The 26,923-nt window shown below is 40.7% G+C and overlaps 1 protein-coding gene across 5 annotated transcripts in view; it reads right to left on the minus strand.

Moving 5' to 3' along the window:
* Positions 1-26,923, minus strand: part of odf2a (outer dense fiber of sperm tails 2a) — a 72,762-nt gene that overhangs the window by 812 nt on the left and 45,027 nt on the right. For 2 of the 5 annotated variants that reach the window (XM_041193474.1, XM_041193472.1), the window contains 6 exons: positions 12,059-12,177; positions 11,623-11,670; positions 11,444-11,505; positions 8,818-8,916; positions 7,521-7,625; positions 2,474-2,499 (listed from right to left, as the gene is read on the minus strand). In XM_041193474.1, coding sequence (XP_041049408.1) covers positions 2,474-2,499; positions 7,521-7,625; positions 8,818-8,916; positions 11,444-11,505; positions 11,623-11,670; positions 12,059-12,177 — 459 coding nt within the window. Of the gene's footprint in view, positions 1-2,473; positions 2,500-7,520; positions 7,626-8,817; positions 8,917-11,443; positions 11,506-11,622; positions 11,671-12,058; positions 12,178-21,273; positions 25,319-26,923 lie in introns of those variants that run through there. The other 3 variants (XM_041193473.1, XM_041193476.1, XM_041193475.1) reach the window with 3 other exon arrangements.

Raw genomic sequence — 26,923 nt, forward strand, 5'->3', positions numbered from 1 at the left:
GGCGGCTTTTCCTGGAGTGGGCTTTCTTGCGACATGCCCCTTTAGTTAAAATATTTACTTTTCTCAGTGTCAGCTATACCTTAGTGGTCACCTCTGAGCCAGGAGGTTGAGAGTTTGAGTCCCACTTCAGAGATTTGACCCCAAAAATCTAGTCTGATACTTCGGTGCAGTACTGAGGTAATGCTGCATTATCAGAGGTACCATCTTTTGGATGAGTCGATAAACTGAGGCACTATCTGATCTCGAGTGGTTGTAAAAGATCCCATGACACTATTTCAAAGGTAGCCAGGGAATTAACCTGATGTGCTGGCCAATATTTATCCCTCATTCAACATCACTAAAAATGGATAATCTGATCATTATTCTTTTTTGCTGTTTGTGGGGCCTTGCTGTGTGCAAGTTAACTGCTGCATTTAATACAACAATCTTGCAAATTCAAAATTACTTCTTTGCCTGTGAAGTGGTTGGGAATGTCCTGAGGTTGGAAAAGGCACTAAGGAAATGCAAGTCTCCTTCAGCTTAAGTTTTTTTTTGCACATTAACTTGCTGAAAGCTGAACTGATAACAGCATCAGGAGGGCCACAGGGCATCTGGGACCTCAGTGAATAACTGGACCAACAGTCCATCTCCTTTACCAATGAGATTTAACAATTGAGAAAGAAACAGAGGAACGAAAGAGGATGAGGGCTAAAAAGTTGGAAAGACTAGATCAAGAGAGAGAAGAGGAGACAAAAGGGAAATAAGAAAATAATAAAACATTTTAAATTTGACAGTTTCTGCAAACAATTACATCTGGGAATAAGGTTGAACAGTTTAATTTGTTCCCTCTCAGTCAGAGAAGTTGGTTATGACAATTGTAATGCAATGCCAATGTTAAAAAGGTACTTGCACTCTTAATTACCAGACTCAACTTTCTTTGGGAAGTTTAATGGGAAATTAATGTACAAATCCAGTAAGTTTTAACAAGAGCTGGGAGGTTGAAGGCAAGATGCTGTTTGTGTGAAACAGTTGGTGAACCTACGTAAATTGGCCAGCAAGTTATGGAGATTTGCAACTCATGGCATTTCTCTTGTAATCCCCTGAACCTGCTGGTTGTTTTGCCAATGGATAATGGAGCATGTCATTAACACGTCATTCTCCCAACAAGATCCACCCACTAAACATCTAAACTTGAAATATTATTTGTTAAAGGGAGGTCATGTCTGACCAATTTGATTGAATTTTTCGAAGAGGTGACCAGGTGTGTAGATGAAAGAAATGCATTTGACGTAGTCTACTTGGACTTCAGCAAGGCTTTTGATAAGGTTCTGCATGGGAGACTGATAACGAAGGTAAGAGCCCATGGGATCCAAGGCAATTTTGCAAATTGGATCTAGAGTTGGCTGAGTGGCAGGAAGCAGAGGCTGATGGTCGAGGGGTGTTTTTGTGACTGGATACCTGTGTCCAGTGGGGTTCCACAGGGATCGATGCTGGGTCCTTTGCCGTTTGTGGTATATATAAATGATTTAGACTTGAATGTAGGAGGGTTGATGAGCAAGTTCACGGATCACACGAAAATTGGTGTGGTGGTAAATAGTGAGGTGGATTACCCTTTGTTTACAGGAGGATATTAGAAGTGGCAAATGGAATTTAATCCGGATAAGTGTGAGGTGATGCACTTGGGCGGGACAAACAAGGCACAGGAATACAAGATGAATGGTGGGACCCTGGGAAGTACCGAGGATCAGAAACACCTGGGTGTGCATGTCCGCTGGTCCCTTAAGGTAGCGGGACAGGTAGATAAGGTAGTTAAAGAAGGCATATTGTGATACTTGTCTTTATTAGCCAAGGCATAGAATATAAGAGCAGGGAGGTTATGCTGGAACTGTATAAAACGCTGGTTAGGCCACAGCTAGAGTATTGCATGCAGTTCTGGAATCCGCATTATAGGAAGGACGTGATTGCACTAGAGTGGGTGCAGAGGAGATTTACCAGGATGTTGCCTGGGCTGGAGAGTTTTAGTTATGGGGGAGAGATTGGATAGACTGGGGTTATTTTCCTTGGAGCAGAGGAGATTGAGGGGGGACATGATTGAGGTGTATAAAATTAAGAGGGGCATAGAAAGGGTGGACAGGAAGGAACTTTTTCCCTTGGTGGAGGGATCAATAACCAGGGGTCATAGATTTAAGGTAAGGGGCAGGAGGTTTAGAGGTATGCGAGGAGGGTGGTGGGAATCTGGAACTCACTGCCTGAAAGGATGGTAGAGGCAGAAACCCTCATAACATTTAAGAAGTATTTAAGATGTGCACTTCCTAATGGCCTATGGGCCTAGTGCTGGAAAATGGGATTAGAATAGTTAGGTACTTGTTTGACCGGCACAGACTCGATGGGCTGAAGGGCCTTTTTCTGTGCTGTAGACCTCTGACTCTATTAGAATTAGAAGTTAGCTAAGTAAATGGTTCAGCTTAATTTTTATTTAAACAAATGTACAAACCTGTGGCATGTTACGCTTGCAGTTTCCTTTAAAGAAAAGTGATAGATTTAGACCAATTATGATTTTGATGAAGCAGTTTTTGATCTGTCTGTAACTGTTCACCCTGCTTTGCCGTGCAATTCTACACCTCACTCTTCAGCTGCTCCAGCCATATCCTGGGAAGGAGCCTCTTAAATTAAGCAAATCGTTGAGTCTTCACCAGATTTGCACACTGTTGGTGCACAGAAGGGCTTGGCCTAAATAGCCAAGTGGTTATGGTACCGGGTTTGTAACCCCAAGATCAAGAGTTCAAATCTCACAATGGCAAACTATGAAACAATGTAACTTCATCTGAAACAGATGGAAACGGGTTTGTACTTGCAAGAGTTTGGTGCACAGAAGCTCGGTTGCCCACTAGTCTTGGGCCCAGCACTAGGATTGCCAACTCTGGTGGAATGTATTCCTGGAAGTTCCATCACATGCTCTACTGCCTCTGATCATCCCGTTCCTGCCAATGGTTGCCCAACATGTCCATCCTTACAGCACCTACCTTCCCACAACCAATTCATTAACCAATTGGATCATTCTTGACTGTCATTTAGATGTCTTTTTCCTCCATTTCCATTATTTTTATAATTAATAAGCATGGGTTTTCAAAGAAAAATGGAAAAACACAAAATTCTTATTAATGTCCAATGATTTATCTCCAGAATGTTTTTTCTTTATTCTTTCATGGGATGTGAGCGTTGCTGGCAATGCCAGCAGTTATTGCTTATTCCTCATTGCCCTTGAACTGAGTGGCTTGCTAAGCCCCTTCAGAGAGCAGTTAAGAGTCAACCACATTGCTGTGGATTTGGAGTCACATGTAGGTCAGACCACATAAGGATAGCAGATTCCAATCCTAAAAGGACATTGTGAACCAGGTGGCATTTTACAACAATCAATGGTTTTATGGCCACCATTGCTGACACGAGCTTTCAATTCCAGTTTTTTTTTTTCCCATGGTGGATTTTAACCCATGTCCCAAGAAAATTTTCCTAGGCCTCTGGATTACTAGTCCAGTGACATTACTACTACACCACCATCTCCCATTATGTTTGCAAGCAGCAGTGTCCAGCAGATTAATTCTTTTCATTCCTGGAGACTCCAGGCCAATCTTGGAGGGTCAACCCTACCCACCTGCACTGTGGCACTTTGGAGCCTTAACACCTTGCTATCTGTGCCAATGAGTCCTTGTCATGAAGTGGCAGAATCAGTCTTGTCCTGTGACAGCCAGACTGAATCCAACATCCCTATCAAGAAATAGCTGTAATCATCAGAGTTAATCTTAGGGTCCACTGGTTGTAGCACTGACTTCCCAGCCACAGTCAAATCTCACCATTACCAACCAGTAAAACAGTTTTAACTTATTTAGGTCTGAACTTCTTTGTGCACAGTTTTGGTCAACTCTGTACAGCTTTGATCTCCTTACCTAAGGAACGCTATACTTGCCTTGAAAGCAGAGCAACAAAGGTTCACCAGATTGATTCTTGTGGGTGTGGTTCTATGCTGTAAAATCTTGTTGTACACAGCCAGTTTTTAAAAATATTTGATACCTTTTAAGTTTTTATGTCTTGCTACACATGCGCAATATCTAACACGAAATAAGGCCTGCGTGATAAACTCTCAGGCTGCTGCATGGCCATGCATGTGAGCTGCTTAGCAGGAACACTGGTACTTTGAAGAAAATTTGAGCCTATATTGAGCCTTGGGCAGACAGGCAACTAATATTTGCATCCTACAAGTGCCAAGCAATGACCATCTCCAACAAGAGAATCTAACCACTGCACCTTGACATTCAATTGAATTACCGTTCCATACCAATGAATCCTGCACTAACATCATCCTGGAGGTTACCATTGACCAGAAAATGAACAGACTAGCTATATAGATACTGTGGCTACAGGAGCAGGTTAGAGGCTAGGAATCCTGTGGCAAGGAACTCACCTCCCGACGGCCAAAGCCTGTCCACTGTCTACAAGGCACAAGTTAGGAGTGTGAGGGAATACTCTCCACTTGCCTAGGTAAGAAGCTTGACACCATCCAAGACAAAGCAGCCCGCTTGATTGGCAACCCATCCACAAACATTCACTCCCTCCACCACTGACACACAGTGGCAGCAGTGTGTACCATCTACAAGATGCATTGCAGCAACTCACCAAGGCACCTTAGACAGCACCTTCCAAACCCATGAGCACTACCATCTAGAAGGACAAGGGTAGCAGGCACATGGGAACACCACCACCTGCAAGTTTCCCTCCAAGCCACTCACCATCCTGACTTGGAACTATATCACCATTCCTTCACTGTCACTGGGTCAAAATCCTGGAACTCCTTCCCTAATGGCACTGTCAGTGTACCTACACCACATGGACTGCAGCAGTTTAAGAAGGCAGCTCACCACCATCTTCTCAAGGGCAATTAGGGATGGGCAATAAATGCTGGCCTAGATAGTGATGCTTACATCCCATGAAAAAAAAATATTTTGAGCTTGTAAGATTGAATGGTGACCACACTGAAACATATAACATTCTTAAGACATGGTCGATGCTGAAAGGTCGTTTCCTCCTGGCTGGAGAGTCTCTAACCGGGCTCATAGCCTCAGTCCTAAATGGCCAACCTTTATCCTAAGATGAGGAGAGTTTCTTCTTCACTCAGGAGGGTTGAGTGTCTTTGAAATTCTCTACCCCAGAGAGCTGTAGATTCTCAGTCGTTGAGTATATTAAAGACAAAGACTATTAGAATTTTGTGCACTAAGCGAATCAAGGTGATGTTGGGATAGGGCAGGAGAGTGATGTAGAAGTTCATCCAAGATTATATTGAATGATGGAGTGGAAGGGGCAAAATGGCCGACTCCTGCTTCTATTTAATGTTCTAAAGACTATGATGCAGTTCCTATGTAACCTGAGAAAATGGCTGTTATATTGAAAGGTATCTAGTAATATCAATTCCTCAGCAGCCAATACCAACCATGACAATTCCAGCTACCACAGTAGTTGCTTTCCCACAATTCTGTCCTCTACTTACCTGAAGGCAGTGAGTCATGATGGGTAGTGTTCCAAATGCACTGGAAGTCCTCCCAGTACCTGATGCAAGAGACCAATTTCCATGCATGAACTTCGAGAGTAAGTGTTGGCAGAACGATGGCCTCAGGGTCAACCAGAAGCTGAGTGGCTGATGGAATTCTCTCCTTGTGCGGACACAAAGGGTCCCATCACTGACTTGGTTTGAGAGCAGTTAACTCAGGTCAGACCTAACTTCGATCCTGAGAATCTCCAGGGGCTGTATAGCTTAGTGCTACATCTTTTTTTACCTACTGGGTTCAATCTCCAGGGCTGCCTGTTACAAATGGACTGAGAAGCATATGAATATATGAACAGGAGGAGGCTATTTCGTGCCTCAAGCTATTCTGCCATTCAATAAAATAATGGCCAACACCATTTGGATTTATAATCAACAATTGACCTAGCATCAATTGCCATTTGTGGAAGAGAATTGCAAACTGCTTCCACCCTCTGTATGTAAAGGTTTTCCCTAACTTCACTCCTGAAAGATCTGGCTCTAAATTCTAGGCTATGTCCCCAGTCCTAGACTCCCCAACAACCATAAATAGGGTATATAGAGATAAACTATCAATTCTTAACTAGGTTTCTGGATGGATGTTTTATCTGTAGTATTTCCCTCCATCTTATATAGATCAATATCAGAATAATGGGCCTTGATTAGATACATAACCACATTTGCACCTATTCATCATTGATTGTGTTCAAAACTGAGGTGTTTTGAAAGATTAAATAGGGAGGAACTGTTTTCGCTGGTAGGGGCTTGGGTAACCAGAAGACACAGGTTTAAGATAATTGACAAAAAAAGAGATGAGACGAGATTTCTTTTTTAAAAACTGCAAGTTATGATCAGGAATGCACAGCCTGAAAAGCAGATCCAACAGTAACTTTCAAAAGGGAATTGGATATATACTTGAAAAGGACCGTTTTTCAGGCTCCAGCGAATGGGCAGGGGGAGTGGAAAAAAAGAATAGCTCTTTCAAAGAGCCAGGACCTGCATGGTAGCCTGTCCTGCACTGCAAGATTTTAAATTTAGAGCAAGAAATGGCCATTCTGTCCATCAAGACCATTCCATCTAGAGTACACTTGCAATTAAAGAATTAGGAACATAGGAAATAAGAGCAGGAGTAGGCCTTTCAGTCCCTCCAACCTGAAAAATGGTCCTTTTCAAGTATATATCCAATTCCCTTTTGAAAGGGATCTGCTTTTCAGGCTGTGCATTCCTGATCATAACTTGCAGTTTTTAAAAAAAGAAATCTCGTCTCATCTCTTTTTTTTGTCAATTATCTTAAACCTGTGTCTTCTGGTTACCCAAGCCCTGCCATTCAACTATATCATGGGCTCATCTTCTAGCTCAATGGCATTTCCTTGCACCATCCCTACATCTTTGATATCTTTAATATTTAGAAATCTATCAGTCTGTCTATTATGGACCTCCATCTGACGCCTCACTTCCATAGATCCCACCTTTCCTGAAAAAAAAGTCAAATAGTTCTGCTAGTATCTCTAAGCCTCAATCCTGCTCCTCAACAGATAAAGAGTACGCTCAGTTTTGAAGGATGCCGATTCACTTGAAATCAGGTCCTTTCTCTAAGAGTCTGTACCACATGTCCACCATCTTGCGGGGGGGGGGGGGGGTGGAATTTTCTCTCATCTCTGCCTTGCGCAAGGCCTGTGAATTTCAAATTTGTGTCCTCTCATCCTACCCACATTGTCTAAGTTAACTAACTTGTTTATTCAAACCTCATCTATACCTTTTGTTACATGAAAATCAGTATCACATCACCACTCAGGGTATCAGATGAGAAGAAGGATTTTGCACTTAAAACCTTGTCCTATTAAAGTATAACAATAACACATTAAATTGTGTGGAAAATATATTTTTTGATAATTAAACAGCAAGCCCAAATGACATCCCTGGGAATGTATCTCTAAAATTATTCATAATTTGCTGCAGATATCTTTACCGCTCTCCTGAGGCAGCATGTAGATTGAGAGATCTGGAATTTCTGCACAATCCACCAGCATCTTGAAGTGTTTCATAATATCAGAGCTTACTGTCAAATTCCTCCCTGCAAAGTTAAATAGCTGTTAATTGACAGAAGATATATCAAATTTAACAAATATATTATGCTATTATCCAAATTCCTGATTGCCACAGAGATTTTGCAGGACACCATCTTGTTTGTGCAACCTCTTTTGTTATCTGTATTCCAAACTCCTTTACATGGTGAATAAAGTCATAATCTTGGGTTAATCTCTCTTCATTTCTGTGCTGAGGTTATTGCTGTATTCTACATGTAAGACCAGGAGTGGGAGAATCCTCATTATCCACCAGACTTTGTAATGCGAATGATGGGAGTTATGGAGTATATTTCTCAATAAACTATTATAGAATACAAGTATTGCATATTTTCAGTAGATGATAATTTGATCTGAGAATTATGTTCACACAAAATTAATGTTAGCTAGTAAACCTCTAATAGATTATTATACTGGGATGGAACAACTATTTTCGTTTATATAGTGCCTTTAAGATGTCCCAAGATCTGTCACAGCAGCATAAGCAGACAGAAATTGGTGACGAACCAGGGGAGACATCAGGATATTTGGACAGGAGACTATAAGCTTGGTCGAAGAGGTAGGTTTTCAGGAGAGCCTTAAAAAGGGGAGAGGGGTGGAGAGGCTTTAGGAGGGCATTCCACAGTTTAGGGCCTAGACAGTTGAAGGTATGGTTCATCTACGCTGGGGTGAAAGGAGTTGGGGACATACAAGAGACCAGAGTTGGAGGAATGCATAGTTCTCAGAGGGTTAAAGGGTGTTGCAGAAGTAGGGAGAGACTGTGAAGGTAATTAAACAAAAGGATGAGAATTTCAAATTCAAGACATTGGTGAACTACCATTGGAACCAGTGTAGGTCAGTGGACAGAGGGGTAATGGATCGATGGCATTTGGTGCAGGTTAGGATATAGGCAGCAAAGCTTTGGATGAGGGTGGGTGGAAAATGGCCACCACATTAGTCACCAACATGATGAAGCACCCTTCTTCTGACAAGCATTCTACTCAACCAGCTGCACTAACACTAGATTTATTCCAACTCTGGCTTGTGGATTTGAGTGACAATCAGCCTTTCTAGAGTATGAATAAAGAAAGTTCAGCTATTAGGCATCCATGTTGCATAAGATCTTAGGGTTACAAAACATGTATTCTACAAATCATCTTCAGATAGTAAAAAGAATTTTGACTTTGTCAACAAGTATCTTACCGAATAAGAACAAGGTGTCAGTGGTACATTTCCCATGGTTGTAATGATGGAGTACAACATATTCGGTATTGGAAACTAAGATATTGTATCCCGAGTCACCTTTGGAGGAAAGAGAAAAAGGACTTGCATTTATATAGAATTTCTATAGCACCTTTCATGACCTCAGGACATTCCAAAGTGCTTCACAACCAATTATGTAGTTTTGAAATGTAGTAACTGTTATATTGTAGGAAATGCTGCAGCCAATTTATGCACAGCAAGCTCCCACAATCACTAGTGTGATAATGGCCAGGTTTGGTGATGTTGCCTGAGGGATAAATTTGGCTAGGACACCAGGGAGAACACCCCTGATCTTTAACATCCACCTGAGGTGACAGCCTTGGTTTAACATCTTGTCCAAAGAATGGCACCTCTGACAGTGCAGTGCTCCCTCAGGACTGACTCTCCGACAGTGTTGTGCTCCTCAGTACTACATTGAAGTGTTAGCCTAAATTTAAATCTACTACCTACTGTCTCAGAGGCAAGAATGCTAGCTGATGAGCCGCAGCTAACATAGGAGAGATAGAGATGTATAAGATGATAGAGGCGAGTCAAGGTTTGCATATAGTTTGGTTCAGGGAGAAATTTTGACCAGGGCATCAAGAAAACACCCTGGTATTTTCCAATTAGTGAACTCAATTGAAGTCCACTGGAACAGGAAGAAGCAGCTTCACCACAGCAACACCCTCTCAGTACTGCACTAAAGTAGCAGCCTAAGTGACAAGCTAAAGTTCCAGATTTAGACAGGACACCTAGCACAAACTAAATGAAAAAGGAAACATGTTACTAATCTTAATAGGGTTGGTGGGAATGATACAAACCAAAACTAGTTACAGCTATTAGTGACAAAAACAGAATTACCTGGAAAAACTCAGCAGGTCTGGCAGCATCGGCGGAGAAGAAAAGAGTTGACGTTTCGAGTCCTCATGACCCTTCAACAGAACTAGGTGAATCCAAGGAAAGGGGTGAAATATAAGCTGGTTTAAGATATGTGTGTGTGTGTGTGTGTGTGTGTGTGTGTGTGTGTGGGGGAGGGGGTTGGGTGGGGGGAGAGAAGTGGATGGGGGGTGTTGTAGGCAAGCAGTGATAGAAGCAGATCATCAAAAGATGTCACAGACAAAAGAACAAAAGAACACAGGTGTTGAAGTTGGTGATATCTAAACGAATGTGCTAAGAATGGATGGTAGGGCACGCAAGGTATAGCTCTAGTGGGGGTGGGGGGAGCATAAAAGATTTAAAAATAATGGAAATAGGTGGGAAAATAAAAATCTATATAAATTATTGGAAAAAACAAAAAGGGGGAAGAAACAGAAAGGGGGTGGGGATGGAGGAGGGAGTTCAAGACCTAAAGTTGTTGAATTCAATATTCAGTCCGGAAGGCTGTAAAGTGCCTAGTCGGAAGATGAGGTGTTGTTCCTCCAGTTTGCGTTGGGCTTCACTGGAACAATGCAGCAAGCCAAGGACAGACATGTGGGCAAGAGAGCAGGGTGGAGTGTTAAAATGGCAAGCGACAGGGAGGTTTGGGTCATTCTTGCGGACAGACCGCAGGCGTTCTGCAAAGCGGTCGCCCAGTTTACGTTTGGTCTCTCCAATGTAGAGGAGACCACATTGGGAGCAATGAATACAGTAGACTAAGTTGGGGGAAATGCAAGTGAAATGCTGCTTCACTTGAAAGGAGTATTTGGGTCCTTGGACGGTGAGGAGAGAGGAAGTGAAGGGGCAGGTGTTACATCTTTTGCGTGGGCATGGGGAGGTGCCGTAGGTGGGGGTTGAGGAGTAGGGGGTGATGGAGGGGTGGACCAGGGTGTCCCGGAGGGAAAAGCTATTAGTGGATTGATTGAGTAATGGCATCAGCAAGTATGGGCGGGGGGGTGGGGGGTCTGTTGATTGAAGCGAGTGTGAGGAATTGAAATGACAGCGCCTTTAAAGTAGTAAAGTGTTCAAAGGCACTTCACAGGATCATAATAAAACAAACTTGGATACTGAGCCACATAAGGAGAAATTAGGACAGGTGTCTTAAAGCTTGGTCAAAGAGGTATGTTTTAAGGAATGGCTTAAAGGAGGAGGAGAGAGGGGCAGAGGTGTTTTGGGAGGGAATTACAGAGCTTAGGGCCCAAGCAGCTGAAGGCACGACTGCCAATGGTGGAGCAATTAGGAATACTCATCAGGCCAGACTTGGAGATGCACAGAGATCTCAGAGGGTGGTGGGCTGGAAGGGGTTACAGAGAATGGATGGTTTAGGCCATGAAGAGATTTGAAAATAAGAATGAGAATTTAAAAAAAAAATTAAATTGGGTTTCCGGACAGGGAGCCAATGTAGGTCAGTGAATAGAGGGAATGAGCAGTGAATGGGACTTCGTGCAAATTAGTATACAGGGTGGCAGAGCTTCACCCTGATGCAGCAAGGAGCTGCCACTGCAGGTTTGGGATGCATTCTTGGTGCAGTATAGAGGGAGTTAAGTAATACTCCTGCTCAATGCGAACAACCTTGGAGTTCTACAAACCAGAGACAGTACCAGTCCTGTGCTTGTTGATCAGCCTGAAGAGCCCAAAAAGATACATTTAAATAATAACAAATTGCACTAACCTTTAGAAGCACTGGCAGAATGATTGGAGTAATTTATCTCTATTTTTGTGCATATTCCATCCCTGTTGTGTCGCCCAATACAGAAAATGCAAAGTTAATGACAAGATAGAAGTATTTATTTAATAGTGCAAAAGACAAAATAACTGTAAAAATAACTTCATGATTATTGGAGACTTTACCTAGTTTCAGTAGAGCTGGGAACCAGAGGACATGTGCTACTTTCTAAACTGCAATAAAAAATGTTAATTGAACGTGTGTCTCTTTTGTCCAGAAGAATATGGATTACATTTTTAACTTTCTCGTTAATGGCCTGCATATGAGCATCACGGTTTGAAGTGTCAAAAGCACCAGCAATAAAAGGAAAGCTAATCACTTCCTGCTGGCTTTTCTCACCTTAAAGAAAACTATGATCAGTCTAGACTTTTTTTTGTGCTTCCAATTTTCACTCTTTCCTCGTGAAGACAGGCTGGTTGACAGATTGACACCACAAGTCCCAGTGAGAACAGAGAAGTGTGTCAATACTTATTGGAAGCTGCCACCACCCACCACACAAGTGGTGCGCACATACACACACGGAAATGTCTCTCCCTTTTTGTAATAAAAGTAAACTCTTACCGATAGATATGGAGATACATGATGCTCCTATTGTCCATTGAGATTATTATGCTGTTCAAGCCATCAAACTTTTCTCCCGAATCACTGGCAATAGCAATGGTGTGCCAATCTCCGAAAGACTTATAGATGATAAAAGGTGAATGAACAGAAATTGAATACAGAGGTGTTGCAGAACAATAAAAATAAATACTTTAGGGGGGATAAAAGTTTGATAGTGAATTTCCTGCACCAGAATTTGGGCAAAGTTTTGGTGGAAACCTCAGGACAGGAGAAGAATCCTGGAGGAAATTCACTCCCCACCACCCTGTGTTTTATATTCAAACAAATTGAATCAATTTTTGAAGGAGTCTTTAATGGGAATCACATTTAAATTTGCAAAATGGAGCTTAGCCAGCATAAAATAAAGATAAGGGCCCAAATGTTGTTGGAGCAGGACATCTCCCAGCTTGCCTCAACAGCTAGACCTTCTGCACTTTTCAGCTCAATTTTTTTTGCCCTATTACTTGTTGAAAGTGCGAGTAGAGAAGGAAATAGGATTAACAAGAGTCAAATCTGTGTCAAAGAAATAATGAGGGAGAAAAGATTGGGTTAGGAAAAAATCAGGAAGGAAAGGCAAGAAAAATTTTTAAAAATTTAACATTTACATCTCTAACAAATGACTACATACAGGAATGGGGTGAACAGTTTAAGTTGTTCCTTTCAGGATCAGAGAGGCGGATTGACCATAAGACATAGGAGCTGATGTAGGCCATTCAGCCCATTGAGTCTGTTCTGCCATTCAATGAGATCATGGCTGATCTGATGATCCTCGACTCCACTTTCTTGACTTTTCCCCATAACACTTGATTCCCTTACTGATTAAAAATCTGTCTATTTGGCATTGCATTAGCAATTTATCACATCATTAAATAGGTGTTTAAGGTCCTAATTACCAGAGTTAACTTTCTGCAGCAAATTTAATGGGAAATTAATGTACAAATTCAGCAAGTCCTTAAAAAAAATAACAGGCAGGTTGGGGACAAGATGCTATTTGTGCAAAGGTAATGACTAATTGTAAATGTAGTACATAACACATAGTATTGGATGAAACTGATTTGTTTTGCACTTAATGTCAAATTTGAATGATAATGAAACATATAAATGTATAATTTACAAATGTTACGAATAAAATATATGTGGGGAGAAAATGGCAGAACAACATAAATCGACCAACAATTTCTGGAGATTCACAATTCACAGTATATCACTTGCAATCCCCTGAACTTGCTGGCTGATTAATAACAGCATGTGATGTAAATACATCAGTATTTTTCTAGCATGATTTTGCCCAATATTCTTTGTACTTTAAAAGGTAAAGATTTTTTTTTCATCCTCAGTTTCAGAAGTTTCTCTTCCTCTTCCATCCAAGGGGCTGGGAACAGTTTGGGCAGCACAGCATGATTCAAGGGGGACGAGTTAGACCAGGGGCATCCAAATTGAAACCCACAAGTTATCTGGAGGCCACTGCCCCCAACCTCACCTTCACCAGCCCCCAAGACAGAGCAATCCAGCCCTTGAAGACTGGGTCACTCAATTTTAGTTGGCTGTGAATTTCTTATCCACTGTTTATTTTTTTCTGTCTTGCTGGAATTTCATGGATCTCAGGTTTGAGAAAAGCTGCTCATTAGTGAGTAAACCTTAGATCAGAACATCAAGATGTTAGTTTCAACAAGTGGAGGTAGAGCAAAAAAAACAGGAAAAGGGATTTAAACTGTAGGTTGCCCTGAGCACCATCGTATCCAAGTGGCTCATAGATTCAAAGAGCTTACTTACCCAAGCTAAACTTCTCTCTCCCATTTACGTACTGTCTCTATGATTGAGAAATCTGTGCCTCTCCCTCTTTTTTTAACTCTTCATTTTCCCAATTTATTTAAATGCCTTTTAATCTTCAGAATTGATAAGTGAAAGAAGCATTGTACATCTGAAAGGTCAGTTGCGTTTTATTGGTGCTGACTGACCTGCTGCCTGCAACCAGCATTTCCTATTTTTATCATTTTATATTTCAAGCATTCATAATGTTTCCATTTGATTTTCCACTCACCCTGCCCCACCTTTTGCTAAAGTATGATATGATGTGCCATCTAGTGGCATAACTAAGCATTACCAACAAGATATTGCATTTTCATAGCATCTTCAACAGAGCAAAACATCCCAAGGTGCTTCACAGAATCATAATCAGACAAAATGACCAAAACCTTACATTACCATGTACAAGATGCACTGCAGCAACTTGCCAAGGTTCCTTTGACAGTACCTCCCAAACCTACAATTTCATGGGCAGCAGGCGCATGGGAACACCACCAAGTCGCATACCTTTCTGACTTGGAAAAAGCTAATCCTTCATCATTGCTGTGCCATGGTTGACCTAACCAATTTCCTCCAACACCTCGCCTCCATCATCCAGAGTAGCAGGATTGCTTTCGCTTGACTCCATTCTTACTATTCAGTCACAGCCAGAGGCTTCAATGCAGTCGCTTTTCTTCTTGCTTTAGTACCTCTAGAGACCTCAAGGATCTATCCATGGTCCCCTCCTATTTCTCATGTACATGCTGCCCCATAGCAATATCATCCAAAAAACCATATTAGATTCCACATGTATCCTGACAGCACCCAACTCTCATTACCATCTCTCAACCCCTCCAGAGTCTCCAATTTGTTACACTGTTTGTCTGACATCCAATACTGGACGAGCAGAAACGTTTTCCAATTAAATATTGGGAAGATCACAGCCATTGGCTTTGGTCCCTACCATTAACTTTTTAAAATTCATAAATGGGAAATGAACATTGGACATTGCTAGCATTGCCAGCATTTAATGCCCATCCCTAATTACCCATGAGAACTGCTGAGTCTATACGGAGAAGATGCTATTAAGTAGGGACTTCCAGAATTTTGCGCAGCAACAATGAAGGAACAGTGATACATTTCCAAGTCAGGATGGTGAAACTAGGTGGAGGACTGGGAGGTGGTTGTATTCCCATGTGCTTGCTGTCCTTGTTGTTTTAGTTGGGTGAGGTCTGGGTTTGGGAGGCATTGTCGATGAAGCCTTGGTGAATTGTTAATGCATCTTGTAAAGGACTAAAAACTGGGAGTAAACATCTAAGGTTTTGAATGGATGGTGACCAAGCAGACTGTTATTTTCTGAATGGTGTTGAATTTCTTGTGTGCACTATAACCACCAATCCACCTTCCTCCCTGCCAACTGCCTCAAGCTAAACCAATTTTCAGCCTCGGTATCCTATTTGAACCTGACCCCATTCCTCTTCACAACCAAGACCATTTGTGCAACATCACCCATCATTACCTCTGCATCAGCCTCAGCCCATCTGCTGTTGAAACTCTCATCCACAGCTTTGTTACTTCCAGACTCAACTATTCCAATGCTGTCCTGGCTGGTCTTCCAACTTCCACAGACTTGAACTCAACCAAACTTCTGCTACCATATATCCTAACTCATACCAAGTTCTGTTCACCCATCACCTCCCCCGCCCACCCCCACCCAGTGCTCACTGACCTACACTGGCTCCTAGTCCAGCAATGTCTTAAATTTAAAATCATCCTTAAAAGTTCAAAACCTTCCACTGAACCTGCCAGGGATTTCCTGTAAATCTGTGGACCAGCAACAATTTGTTGGTGAAGCTACTGGTCTACAGACACTTGATTTAACAGCATTGACATTAGAAAACAGCTCATGAGCACTGGGCTCCCAGTCAAGGTTACTTCGTCAAAAATACTTTGTCCGCCGTGAAGCACTTTGCTTCTGAGGTCTTGAAGTCACTATATAAATGCAAATCTTTCTGTAAAAGACCTATCAGAGCAAAGGTAGAATTTTAAAAAGTACAGTATCAGTTTAACAACTTACCTCGAACAAATTGAGCATGGATACATTGCTTTCCTTTGCTGTGCAGTCAGTGAGTGGTGCAGCTGTACAGGAGATTGCAGAGAGGATCAACGCAGACAGAGTGTAGAAGAGCTGCATCTTGGATTTTGTGCACCACACACACGTATTTACTCAGTTGGGTTCTTTGCCACACCAGACTGGGGAAGGTCACACAGAAGGGTCAGATGAAGGATTTCGAGGAAACCACGCCTTTTTAAAGGACAGCTGTCACCAATGTAGTGTCAGAGGCGGGATTTGGAAATTAGGTACTTTAACCCTCAGTAGACTGTCATACATTGCAGCAGTTTTCAAAACTTGTGTGTGGGGACCCCCACCATAATCATTAGCATGTTCCAGGCAAGTACTGGCACACTCAGGTCCCCAGACAAATTGTGGCACAATCCCATGTATCCCAGGGAGCCAAGATAAATAAAGATACAGTGCCTTGGGATGCCCAGGTAAATACTGGTACAATGCCAGGAACCACAAGGAGTTACTAAGAAGCTCTCAGTGAACCTATGCTAATATTGACACACTTCTGGGGAACCTTTGATATGGGCCCCTGCAAATATTGGAAATACACTTGGGAGACCCACCTATAAATACAGGCACGTTCTTCGGGATCTACTGTTCCAAATTTTGAAGGATAAGTTTTGCCAAGAACAGAGCAAAGTCTTTGCTGGTAAACCAACAAATATCATTGAATACAGAGGCACTATGGTGTGGAGCTCAAAATGGACTTATGTCTGATGACTTTGCAGAATAGATATAGGGTATTGGGACAGTTCAATATAAAGTAGAAATATGATACTCAGCTTATTTGGAGTGAAGTGTTCAGTTTTGATGATCTCATGTTCGGGGACATTGAGCCCCTGGTGATGCATCTAAAGGACAAGAGATTAGAATGATATCCAGTCTCTAGGCTTTTAGCTACCAGGAAAGGCTCAGGGAACTGAGGATCCCATATACTTTAAAAAAAAGGTCTTGACAAGTCCTGACACCTTCAGATAATAGTTACTACAGTCTACTGGAGCTTGCTCGATTGGCTTTGGGAATGTTGGATAGCTTTGAAATAATTGGTATTTCATTACCCACTCTGGCCACTTTTGAACTTCACCTCCTTTTCCCCTCTCCGAGTCTGACAGCAACTGCTTCAGTTGAACTCTTCCTAAACCCCTTTATCTCACTGACTCTCTCAATTCTTTGAAAATAAACCTCCTCAAAACCTGCCCCTTTGACCATGCCTTCGCCCATCTCCCCTAACCTTTTTCCTGCCATTGCTTGCTGTCTGGTTTGCACATTTATCAGGATGTTTCATTATGTTGAGCCGGTGACTGAAAGTTGTTTTGTTTGAAAACTGAGCAAGTTTTGAGTGTATTTCAGAAATGCTACGAGTCCTTAAATAGATTAATTTCTGTTTATACTCAAAGACAGATGATCCCTTGAGACATCACAAACATGCACAAGGTTCAATGGGTCATTTTCAACGTTGGGCGTTGGAAGAGAGATCAATATACACACAGCCTGTATCACATCACCATCATTAAATCGGTATTTCGACTTGAATAAAGCAGGATGCTGTACTTTTTAAAATCCCAAGAGCATTTTGTAACTGAAAACCAGAAATGTGCACGCAAGAAAGAGATGACTTGAGATCTGTATGTACAGCTGCAAGGGATTTAGGTAGTTTGATCTGAAAAAATGCATTTTAGATTTTCCAGAAACAAAAGCAGCTTTCTGTCAAATTCTGGAAACGTCTGTATTTGGACAGAAGATGCAAACCATGTTTAATAAGACAAGTTAATGAAAAGGTGAATTACAATAAACTGTCAAATGCAGTGTAACCATCATTTGATAATCTGCAACTACATCTTTAAGGTAGTAAAACATCCCAAGGTGTTTCACAAAGGTGATTATCATACATGATTTCACATTGAGCCACATATGATATTAGAACAGTTGATCAAAAACTTGACCAAAGAGGTAGATTTTAAGGAGCATTTTAAAAAGTGGCAAAAGAGGCAAAGAATTGTAGAGCTTCAGGTCAAAGCAGCTGAAGGTATGACCACAGTGGAGTGTATAAAATCAGGGATGCCCAAGAGACCAGAATTGGAAGAATACAGAGATCTGAGAGTTGTAGGATTGGAAGAGAATACAGGGATAGGGAGGGGCAAGGCCATGAACGAATTCAAAGACATGGATGAGAATTTTAAAATCAAGGCTTTTCCAGCCCTGGATCCAAGGTAGTTCAGAAAGAACAGGAGTAATAGGAGGTTAGGATATGGGCTACAGGGTTTGCACAACTTTAAGATCAAGCACAGATTCCTGATCTGTTTTCTGTCAAAAGTAACAACATTCCTATTTAAAAGTTCTGTTGATGGTGCAAAATGTCCACATCAGGCAATGGAAGCAGACACAAAGCATGACTTTTAAAAGTTCAGGAAATGGCCAAAGGCAATACTGAAAGAAATGATGCTTTATAAGGAAGCTTTTGAATGTGGGAAGTGTTAAGAGGGCAAAGAGTTAAGGTGATTGGCAAAAGATGTGACATGCAGAAAAACTTTTTTTACTGGTATCGCAAGCCAATCAATGATTGAGGGTGGGGGAGGGAAACCCATGTCATTTGCTTGATCTATCTCAAACTGTGCCTCTTTCAGTGAAATGTACAGCATCACCAACAGCTGCACTAGGCCATTCTCCTAGCATGGAGGCTGCTGGACAGAGGTGAGTTGGAGAGGAAAAAGGGTGCAAATGAGAAAAATTAACTCCTATTCTACTAAAGTTGGTTCTTTAAAGCCTGGTTATTTACTTCCCCATCCATTAATGTGAAGACACAAGGGTATGACAGTGTAGCAGTCATCGTACTGGACTAGCAACCCAGAGGTCATAAGTTCAATTCCCATAATTTGCAATGAAATGTAAAATTTACACTATGTGGTTGACTCTTAATTGCCCCAAGCTAACTAGCTCACATCTCAATAACAACTTCTTTTAATATTAAGATCTCCACTAAATCCACTCTTGGTCAGCCTTTTGTGTCAGTAAGTGGTTTGCTTCCTCATAGTTGACATCAAGGACTCGCCGTCTAGTGAACCATGAAGACAAACCCAACTTCCAACATCCATAGCAAAGATCCAAACCGGCCTGGCATTACCCTGCCCAAGAACTGTGAAAGTGCCAGAAAGAGTGATTTAAGGTGAATGAGAAAAGAGCGAACAACAACATGAAGAAAAATTTTTTTTTAAAAAAACACAGCAAGTGGCTACGGGCTGCAATGTACTACCCAACAGTATGGCAGAATCAACTACGGCTTTCAGAAAGGAATTGGAGAAGCACCTGAAGGGAAAAAATGCAGGGCAGGGCTAGAGGGTGAGAATGCAAGGGGGTAGGTCTAGCTGAGTTGCTAATGCAGAGAACTAGCATGGACATGGGCCAAATGGCCTCCCTGTACTGCACCCATTCTATGATTCAATAGAATTTCCTGTAAAGATACCAATTGACAAATTTATTGACTTAAAAACAAATTGGCCATTTATTATTAACATGACTATAATAAAAAAAACAGATAGATTATATACTGCATATAATATAAACATTTGCAAATATTAAAAAGTATACAAAATAATTGTAAAATGTATTTACAACTTCTAGCAATATTTCAACTGAAAACGTAAAAGTAGTTTTTGTATTTTAAGGGATTTATAAAATATTTAATCAAAGCACCAGAGTACATGGGACCAAAAATGGTTAAGACCCCAAAGTTGAGGTTTATTCCATGATTGAATGCAAAGACAGTTGTAACTGTTGTCAATGTCAAATGCACACAAGACCTGTGTGCATAATACTACAATTCCAATTTGAAAGAGCCACTCAGCATACTGTAGAAAGTCTAAGTGTACAAGGATTAATCAGTTAGCCTTCCAAATGTTACAATATGCTGATAAGATTGAGACAAAGTAAGGTGAGAGGAAGGCTCATGTGGAGCATAAACATTGGCATGAGCCTGATATTGGGCCAAATGGACCATCTGTGCTGTAAAATTCTGTTATACATATCCCTTGTAAAGAGGTTGAATTATGAGGAAAAAACTAGAAAAACTTACGTTTTGCAACCTATAATGGAGACACTGGAAAGGTGATCTTATAGAGGGATATAAAATTGTTGACAATACGGAAAGGATAGATTACTTCAAATTAACTTGTAAATTCTATGCAAAATCTCTCATGAGGAAACCTGTCCTCTCCAGCTTGCAGACAATTTATCTTAAACATTAAAAACCCTTTGGAATAAGCCCTTTCTACCTAACAGCCTGGCAAAGAATGCTAAAAATTTACTATTTTGTGTTGGAGGCATATGGACACCTAACTAATGTGAATGACATTTACCCTTTGTAACAGATGGTATCTTAAACAGTCGCTACAGAACTTGAATATTGCTGAAAAGAGAAACATGTTGCTTTACTTTCCCATTGCTTTCTTCATGGCAACACTTCAGCCAGAGTCAACCAATCAGCCCCCCTTTTCTCCTGCAGTATAAATAGTTATGATTGTTAGAAACTTGGCACTCTTGTGTTTGTCCTGATGAGTGCAAGATGAAAGGCTTCAGCTACATGTCTCACTTTACAGGTGGTATCTTATTTTATAAGAAATAATTTAACATCCTAAAACAAAGAAATATTACTTCTTCGTAACACAGCTGGTGCAAAGCTTAACCTCATGAACATGTAGAGGTGACGCTTGCCCCCAGACTTTCATCCAGTGAAATGATGGGTGGTGTGAAGCTGATTTCCTGTTACTTGTTTTTGGAACACAAAACTCTGGGCGGAATAATGAATACAGAAATATATAGGCTTTCATTTTTTTAAATGAAAATTTACTTATGCATGCTACATAAGGCTGTTGATAATTAAACCAGATTAAAAACCCAAAACATGTAATTCTTGTGTAAAATCTTATTTTACAGGGGGTCATTAACCCTTCACCAGTAGGGAAAAATTATTTTCATTATAAGCACATTCACAAAAGGTGCTATTAAAGCAGAAAAAATAACTAAGTTCGTAATTGAGTGTTCCGGGTTTCAAACTACACACTGTTGAAAGATAAAAACAGAATTACCTGGAAAAACTCAGCAGGTCTGGCAGCATCGGCGGAGAAAAGAGTTGACATTTCGAGTCCTCATGACCCTTCGACAGAACTTGAGTTCTGTCTCTCAAGTTCTGTCGAAGGGTCATGAGGACTCGAAACGTCAACTCTTTTTTTCTCCGCCGATGCTGCCAGACCTGCTGAGTTTTTCCAGGTAATTCTGTTTTTGTTCTGGATTTCCAGCATCCGCAGTTTTTTTGTTTTTATCACTGTTGAAAGATAATTGGATCAGTACCTCAATGGGCTTCATTCACTATTAATGCTGCATGTTAAGATAAAGGATAATAAATTCCAAGTACAGCAGTTTTCTTAGGAGACTGATCCGTGCCACTTGAATCCCTTTGCAGTGGCAGCAAAGACAGAAGTAGTCACCTATCTACTCTCAGGAGAGCTGCACTCTCAAGTCTTCGCTTCAAGGTGTAGAGAAGCCCAATCCCAGCAAAACCTTGCTTAAATTCCTGTTGCAGTTGAAATTTGCAGTGTTTAATTTGAAAAAAGTCAAGCTCATTTTTCAAACAAAGAACGAAAGCGTTTAACATTCCATAACTAAGTATAGGGAAATTGGTGTAATAAACGCTAACATGGTCTGTGGGTTTTGAGTAGTTGGTGTTTCTTGTACACAAAACTACAGAGCAGCACTGAAGCACAGCAAATCAACACATCAATGCATCAGAATAGGAAGTTACTCGGTTAGAGGGTCTACATGTAATTTCCTATATGCAGAGCTTGTAATCTTAGCTGGGTCAACTATACACTACGTCACCAAATAAGAGATGCATGTATTAGGAAGCAACAACACGCAGCCGACCTGTGCCCTTTGGTCAGTTAAAGACATAAGGGCAGATTCCTGGGTGATCACAGCCTTTCAGAGAACACGCTTGTGACAGGAGGGATTAAAGGGAAAGAGAAGAGAATGACGTGGCAAGTGTAGAGTGGCCTGGGAGGAACAGGTGACTTTGGATCTGTGGTTGCCAAGCTCTCCACCAGCAGTGTTTTTGTGATCTCATGTCTGGGTCTGTTGTAGACTAATTGATAGCGATTGATTCCTGCAATGAGTCAACAACTCCATTATTGTTGTATAACAAGACTACCAGGATGACAGAAGGCAACCTAGATCGAACTTGAATGACAAAAACAATTTTTATGTCTCCATGGGAAAAACATTTTAAAATGGGTAGAGGGTCAAATGGTATTCAAATGGAGAATTGTTAATTAAATCCAAAGCTTTTCAAAAGTAAAATTTAATTTGTAGTCCCACTCAATTAAACTAGTTCTATTAAAATATATTTGTCTGCTTAAAAAACACAAAAGTGCCGATGAAAGTGGTCATTCAGTTTACCTTCTCATAGCATACTACATTCCCCCACTGCACTTAGGGAATAGATTGCGTGATATGCTGAGGCCTTAAGGCATGAAACTCTATGCATACAAGATATATAGAGAAAGCCAGTCACTGCTCAGAAATGTGAACTTTACAAGCAGTTCTAAATGCTGAGTTTACTACAAGAACAGTGGCCTTAAAGGAAAAAGGCCAAATTTGCAGATGGACCTGCAGCACTGCTGTGATGTTTAAGAGCAAAGCCACAGGAGATCTGCTGGCTTTGAAAGTTATTACTCATGACATTCTCAAAGAACATAAAGCCATGTTACAGGTTTGCAGACTGTAGCAATTAAGAATGACTAGGGTACTTGTGCTGTAGAAGTATACACTCAGATGATGTGTTACTGGTGGAAGCTTTTAAAAGGCTGCTGACTTTTGAACAGTGAAATCTGATTTAGTGCTCAGTGTATTGATGCCTCAACTTCAACTGCTCATGAATGGGTTGTACCGTTCCTAACTCCTTTCCTTTTACTGCTCTGGCTTCCTTGCTGCAGGAGATTTCTTGGAGTTGATATGTGTTGATATACTATGGCTCATTACAGCCCTGCCCAATATGGTTTACATTGATGTTAACAGATCTGAAAATTAATATTGCAAAGTTGTCCATGTGTATGAAAATAGAACTTACATGTTATCCGCCTCAGTGCAAATAAGATGCAATTTAGTGTCATGGAAGGTTTATTAAACAGTATTTTTGATCTCAAATTCAGGAGAAGTGCTATTTAATATTCTAAATATTCCAGCTGAAATATTACTTTAAAGTAGATTATAGAAACGAATCACACAGCAACCAGTGTTTCAAACAAATTCCCTAACAGCTGGAAAAAGTTCACTAATTTCAAATCCACTGTGTAATTGAGACTTAAATCTACCGTTTCCTCAGCAATACGACTTAAAAAACCCACAGTGTTTCTTGTGCTATTTCTGCACAGCTGAATGAAAACAATTTTGTTCACCAAATGGGCCTTTTATTCGAGGACATGTCAGATTTTGGCTTGGAAAGTCTGCTCCACTTTTAATGGGGTGGTTCTCATACAGATCACACAATAGATTTGGACAGAGGTGGCCCTTTGACACACTGAACCTCATCCTAGCACAATACCAAGTCCCAGGCCACCCTATTAGAGGAGAGTCACAGCAACTATCAGAGCGAAAGTGTAAGACACAGTAAGACAGACAGGGAGAGACTGCAGTCAGCACTGTTGATGCAATCCAGTATTTATCAATTATCAAATAGATCCAAAACAATAAGAGCTTCAAAAATCAGTTAACATCAGAATTTTGTAAAGTTATTTACATTAATATTTTTGGTGATTTCTTCTGTCTTTATCAAAATGAGGTATGTAAGCACTGAGGGATAGATTACATCTGCATCAACTACTCCAAGGCCAATTGGAACATGGACTTTTTGCACACTAAAACTCAGCTCTTGGTTTACATAAATTTTAAAAAGTTTAAAAAAAATTAAAACATGTACAAATTGATTGAATGGGAGGGGCTTCAGAATAATTGTTTTAATTTAAGCAGTTGACCAGAAAAGTAATAAAACATGCATTGGATTAACTGAAACTAACAAAATTTTCCTGGTTCTGTTCTCTATGAACAGATGACTCGCCGATAATTTTTATTAAAAATGCTTACCTATAACCAAGAGTGAGACTTGTATTCTCATTTATCTCATTAATAATTTTGCAAATTAATTTATTTTAGGGACATTTTAAAAGTTGCAATTGGAAAAGTATCAATGGACCTTCGTTAGTTTGTTGAAAAACCATAAATGAGCACTCTTTTGAGGAATAGATGCAGGCAATTTCTAGGGAACTGCTGTCTGCTCAATTTAACAGAAATTGCATCTTCCAGTGCAGCATGTAAGAGGGCATGCAATTATGTAGATGATAGCAAGCAGGCATAAATTGGAAAAGAGGAGGGTAAGCGGACAAAATGGAAAAGGGAGCAGGGGAGAGGAGAGAAAGAGATTGACAGATTGCAAAAAATGCAAATTAAAGAGTGAGGTACTGATTCGTGGCACACCAAGGAATGACTGAGAAACAACAATCTCTCCTGTTCCAATCTAACACTCTTGTTCTTCCCTCAGCCTGATATTAAGTTCGGTAGAGCTGCCAACAGGCTCACTGGATTAGTGGAAAAAAAGACGTGAACAATAAATCACAACAGTACTCCCATGTGCAAGTTTGCTGCAAATCAAAACGTATAGGTTTGAAAGATTACATACAAGACAAGTGGATGCTGTTACCCACAGTATGTGTGCCATGTCACTTAATTTACCAGTCAATGAACAAGTCACAATTCTAATAAGTACTAGGGCATTTTCAATTCTAAATACATTGATCTGAAACTCAAGACAGTCCTGAATAATTCACATACGAATTCCAAATGTGCTGGAAGCCTATGATTAAATAGTTCTTAGGATCTATTTCACAAGTTTATTAACTTAGGGTGAGTTGTACTTGAGGCTGGAGTGATTACTGCTCTTGCAGTCTGCAAACTGTATATAATATTAACCAGTTCATAAGAATATGTTTCACATGGTGTCCTTTTTAAGATCGTTTATAGGTCCAGACCCCTAAAAAAATGAAACAGGAATAAAAGTCAGAGAGTTAAGTTTTTGACACTGCCAGAGATCCTCAGAGAGGTGATCTAGATTGGACTGGAGAGCTTGTTAATGCAGTATCGCCAAATACATTTGCGTACGAAGATTTGAGGAACTGGACATAGTTCTGCATGCTACGGTTGGTGCATTCCGACTGTTCCAGACGATCCTTCAGGTCTTGTAAGCGGCTCTGGAAACGCCTCTCAGCCTAAGAAGCAATTTTGCACAAATTGGAGTTGACATAATTACACTTTCAGCAGTCAGTAAGGTAAATCCTTCATCATACATTTAGCTATGAATAGCATTGCAGTCGTGCCAGACTGTGTTAAGTCACCCACTCTCCTCCCAACACCCCACCCTTTTATCTCACCTGAAGGAAATCAGGGATGAGTGTGGCCAAAGACTAAAAGGTCTGAAATATTTTTGTGACAAGGAACCATGTACACATTATGACACAAAGCAGCAAAGTCACTGCAGTGAGAGGAGCTGGAAAATTACTGCACTTTATCATAGGTGGCGAAATGCAAATGCTTCTAGGCCACTTCAAATGGGTGGAATTGTAAAAGTACTGTGAGATGAGCAGTTAACACCTCACAAAAGATCCAATTATCTTAGTCATGAGAAGTTTGAAAAACAGTTTAATCCACATTTAGAAAGTTAATTTTTTTTGGCGGGGGGAAGAAAGAGAAGAAGGAAAAGATAGAGGGATAAAAAACGACTACTGTGAAGATACAATGCAATCACACAAACAGTACTCCTGTTAGATGCAGTAACCACTCCTTAAATTCAACCCCCTCCTTAAAATTAAAGTCATGTCTTCAAAGAATTCAGATAACTTTCGGAATGCAGATTTGCCTATCAAATAGCACACACTGGTTTGCTAGGATAAAATTTCTATTCATTATTTTTGTTGGCTGGACAAAGAGGTTTTTCTCAACTAAAAATATTTTGTTGACAAAGGAAAATTATATCCTACTCCTCCGTGGAGATGAAAGATGGAGATCTGACTAGATAGAGGTTAAATAACCTTGCATTAACAAAGAAGCATACATGTGCACAAACACACACAGAAATGGGAAGTTACTTTGGTAACAAAAAGGCAAAGCATGCTGCATTTGCAAATAAGGACTGCAATTCTCTCCAGAATGATTCTATGAAACAAATCCACACAATCGTTGACCAGCAACGTGATGGACAAGGCACAAGGAATATTGACAAAAGAAGATATTAAACTTCACTTGAAACTAGGTGCAGCATGTCTAAAGATTCAAATTTTGAAGCCACTTTTATTGTGCTCCTGCTGCCAACTCCCAATGGCTGGCAAACCATAAAAGTGGTTTAAATAGTATTAACAGAACAGAGAAGAAGTTGAAATCTAAGCATTCATAAGAATAATGACAAAAGTTAATTTACTCAATAACTAATAGTTCAAAGTGCTAGTTCAAATGAAGGCACAATGCAAACATTGCTAAGCACTTGATCCACATGGAGAGTTGCTTCAACAATAACAAAAGGACCCACTCTAAGGACGAGTGCCTGGTGGTCCTCTACACCAGGATGAGTGCTTTGCCATGGCCACCAACTGTGAGAGTGAGCAGCTGGTACCAGGCGTTGCTAAAGCTGCACACAACAGGGATAATGTTTCCAAGGAGCGGGGAGACCAAAAGGAGATGGCAAAGTCCTCGCTTCAGCCACTGCCATGAATGGCCTAGCAGTAGGGACAAGCCATGATCATAATGAATGGCGGAGCAGGCTCGAAGGGCTGAATAGCATACTCCTGCTCCTAACTCCAATGTTTCTAAGTCTCCTGGGA

The sequence above is a fragment of the Carcharodon carcharias genome, chromosome 8, assembly GCF_017639515.1.
Source record: "Carcharodon carcharias isolate sCarCar2 chromosome 8, sCarCar2.pri, whole genome shotgun sequence".
Classification (NCBI taxonomy): Eukaryota; Metazoa; Chordata; class Chondrichthyes; order Lamniformes; family Lamnidae; genus Carcharodon; species Carcharodon carcharias.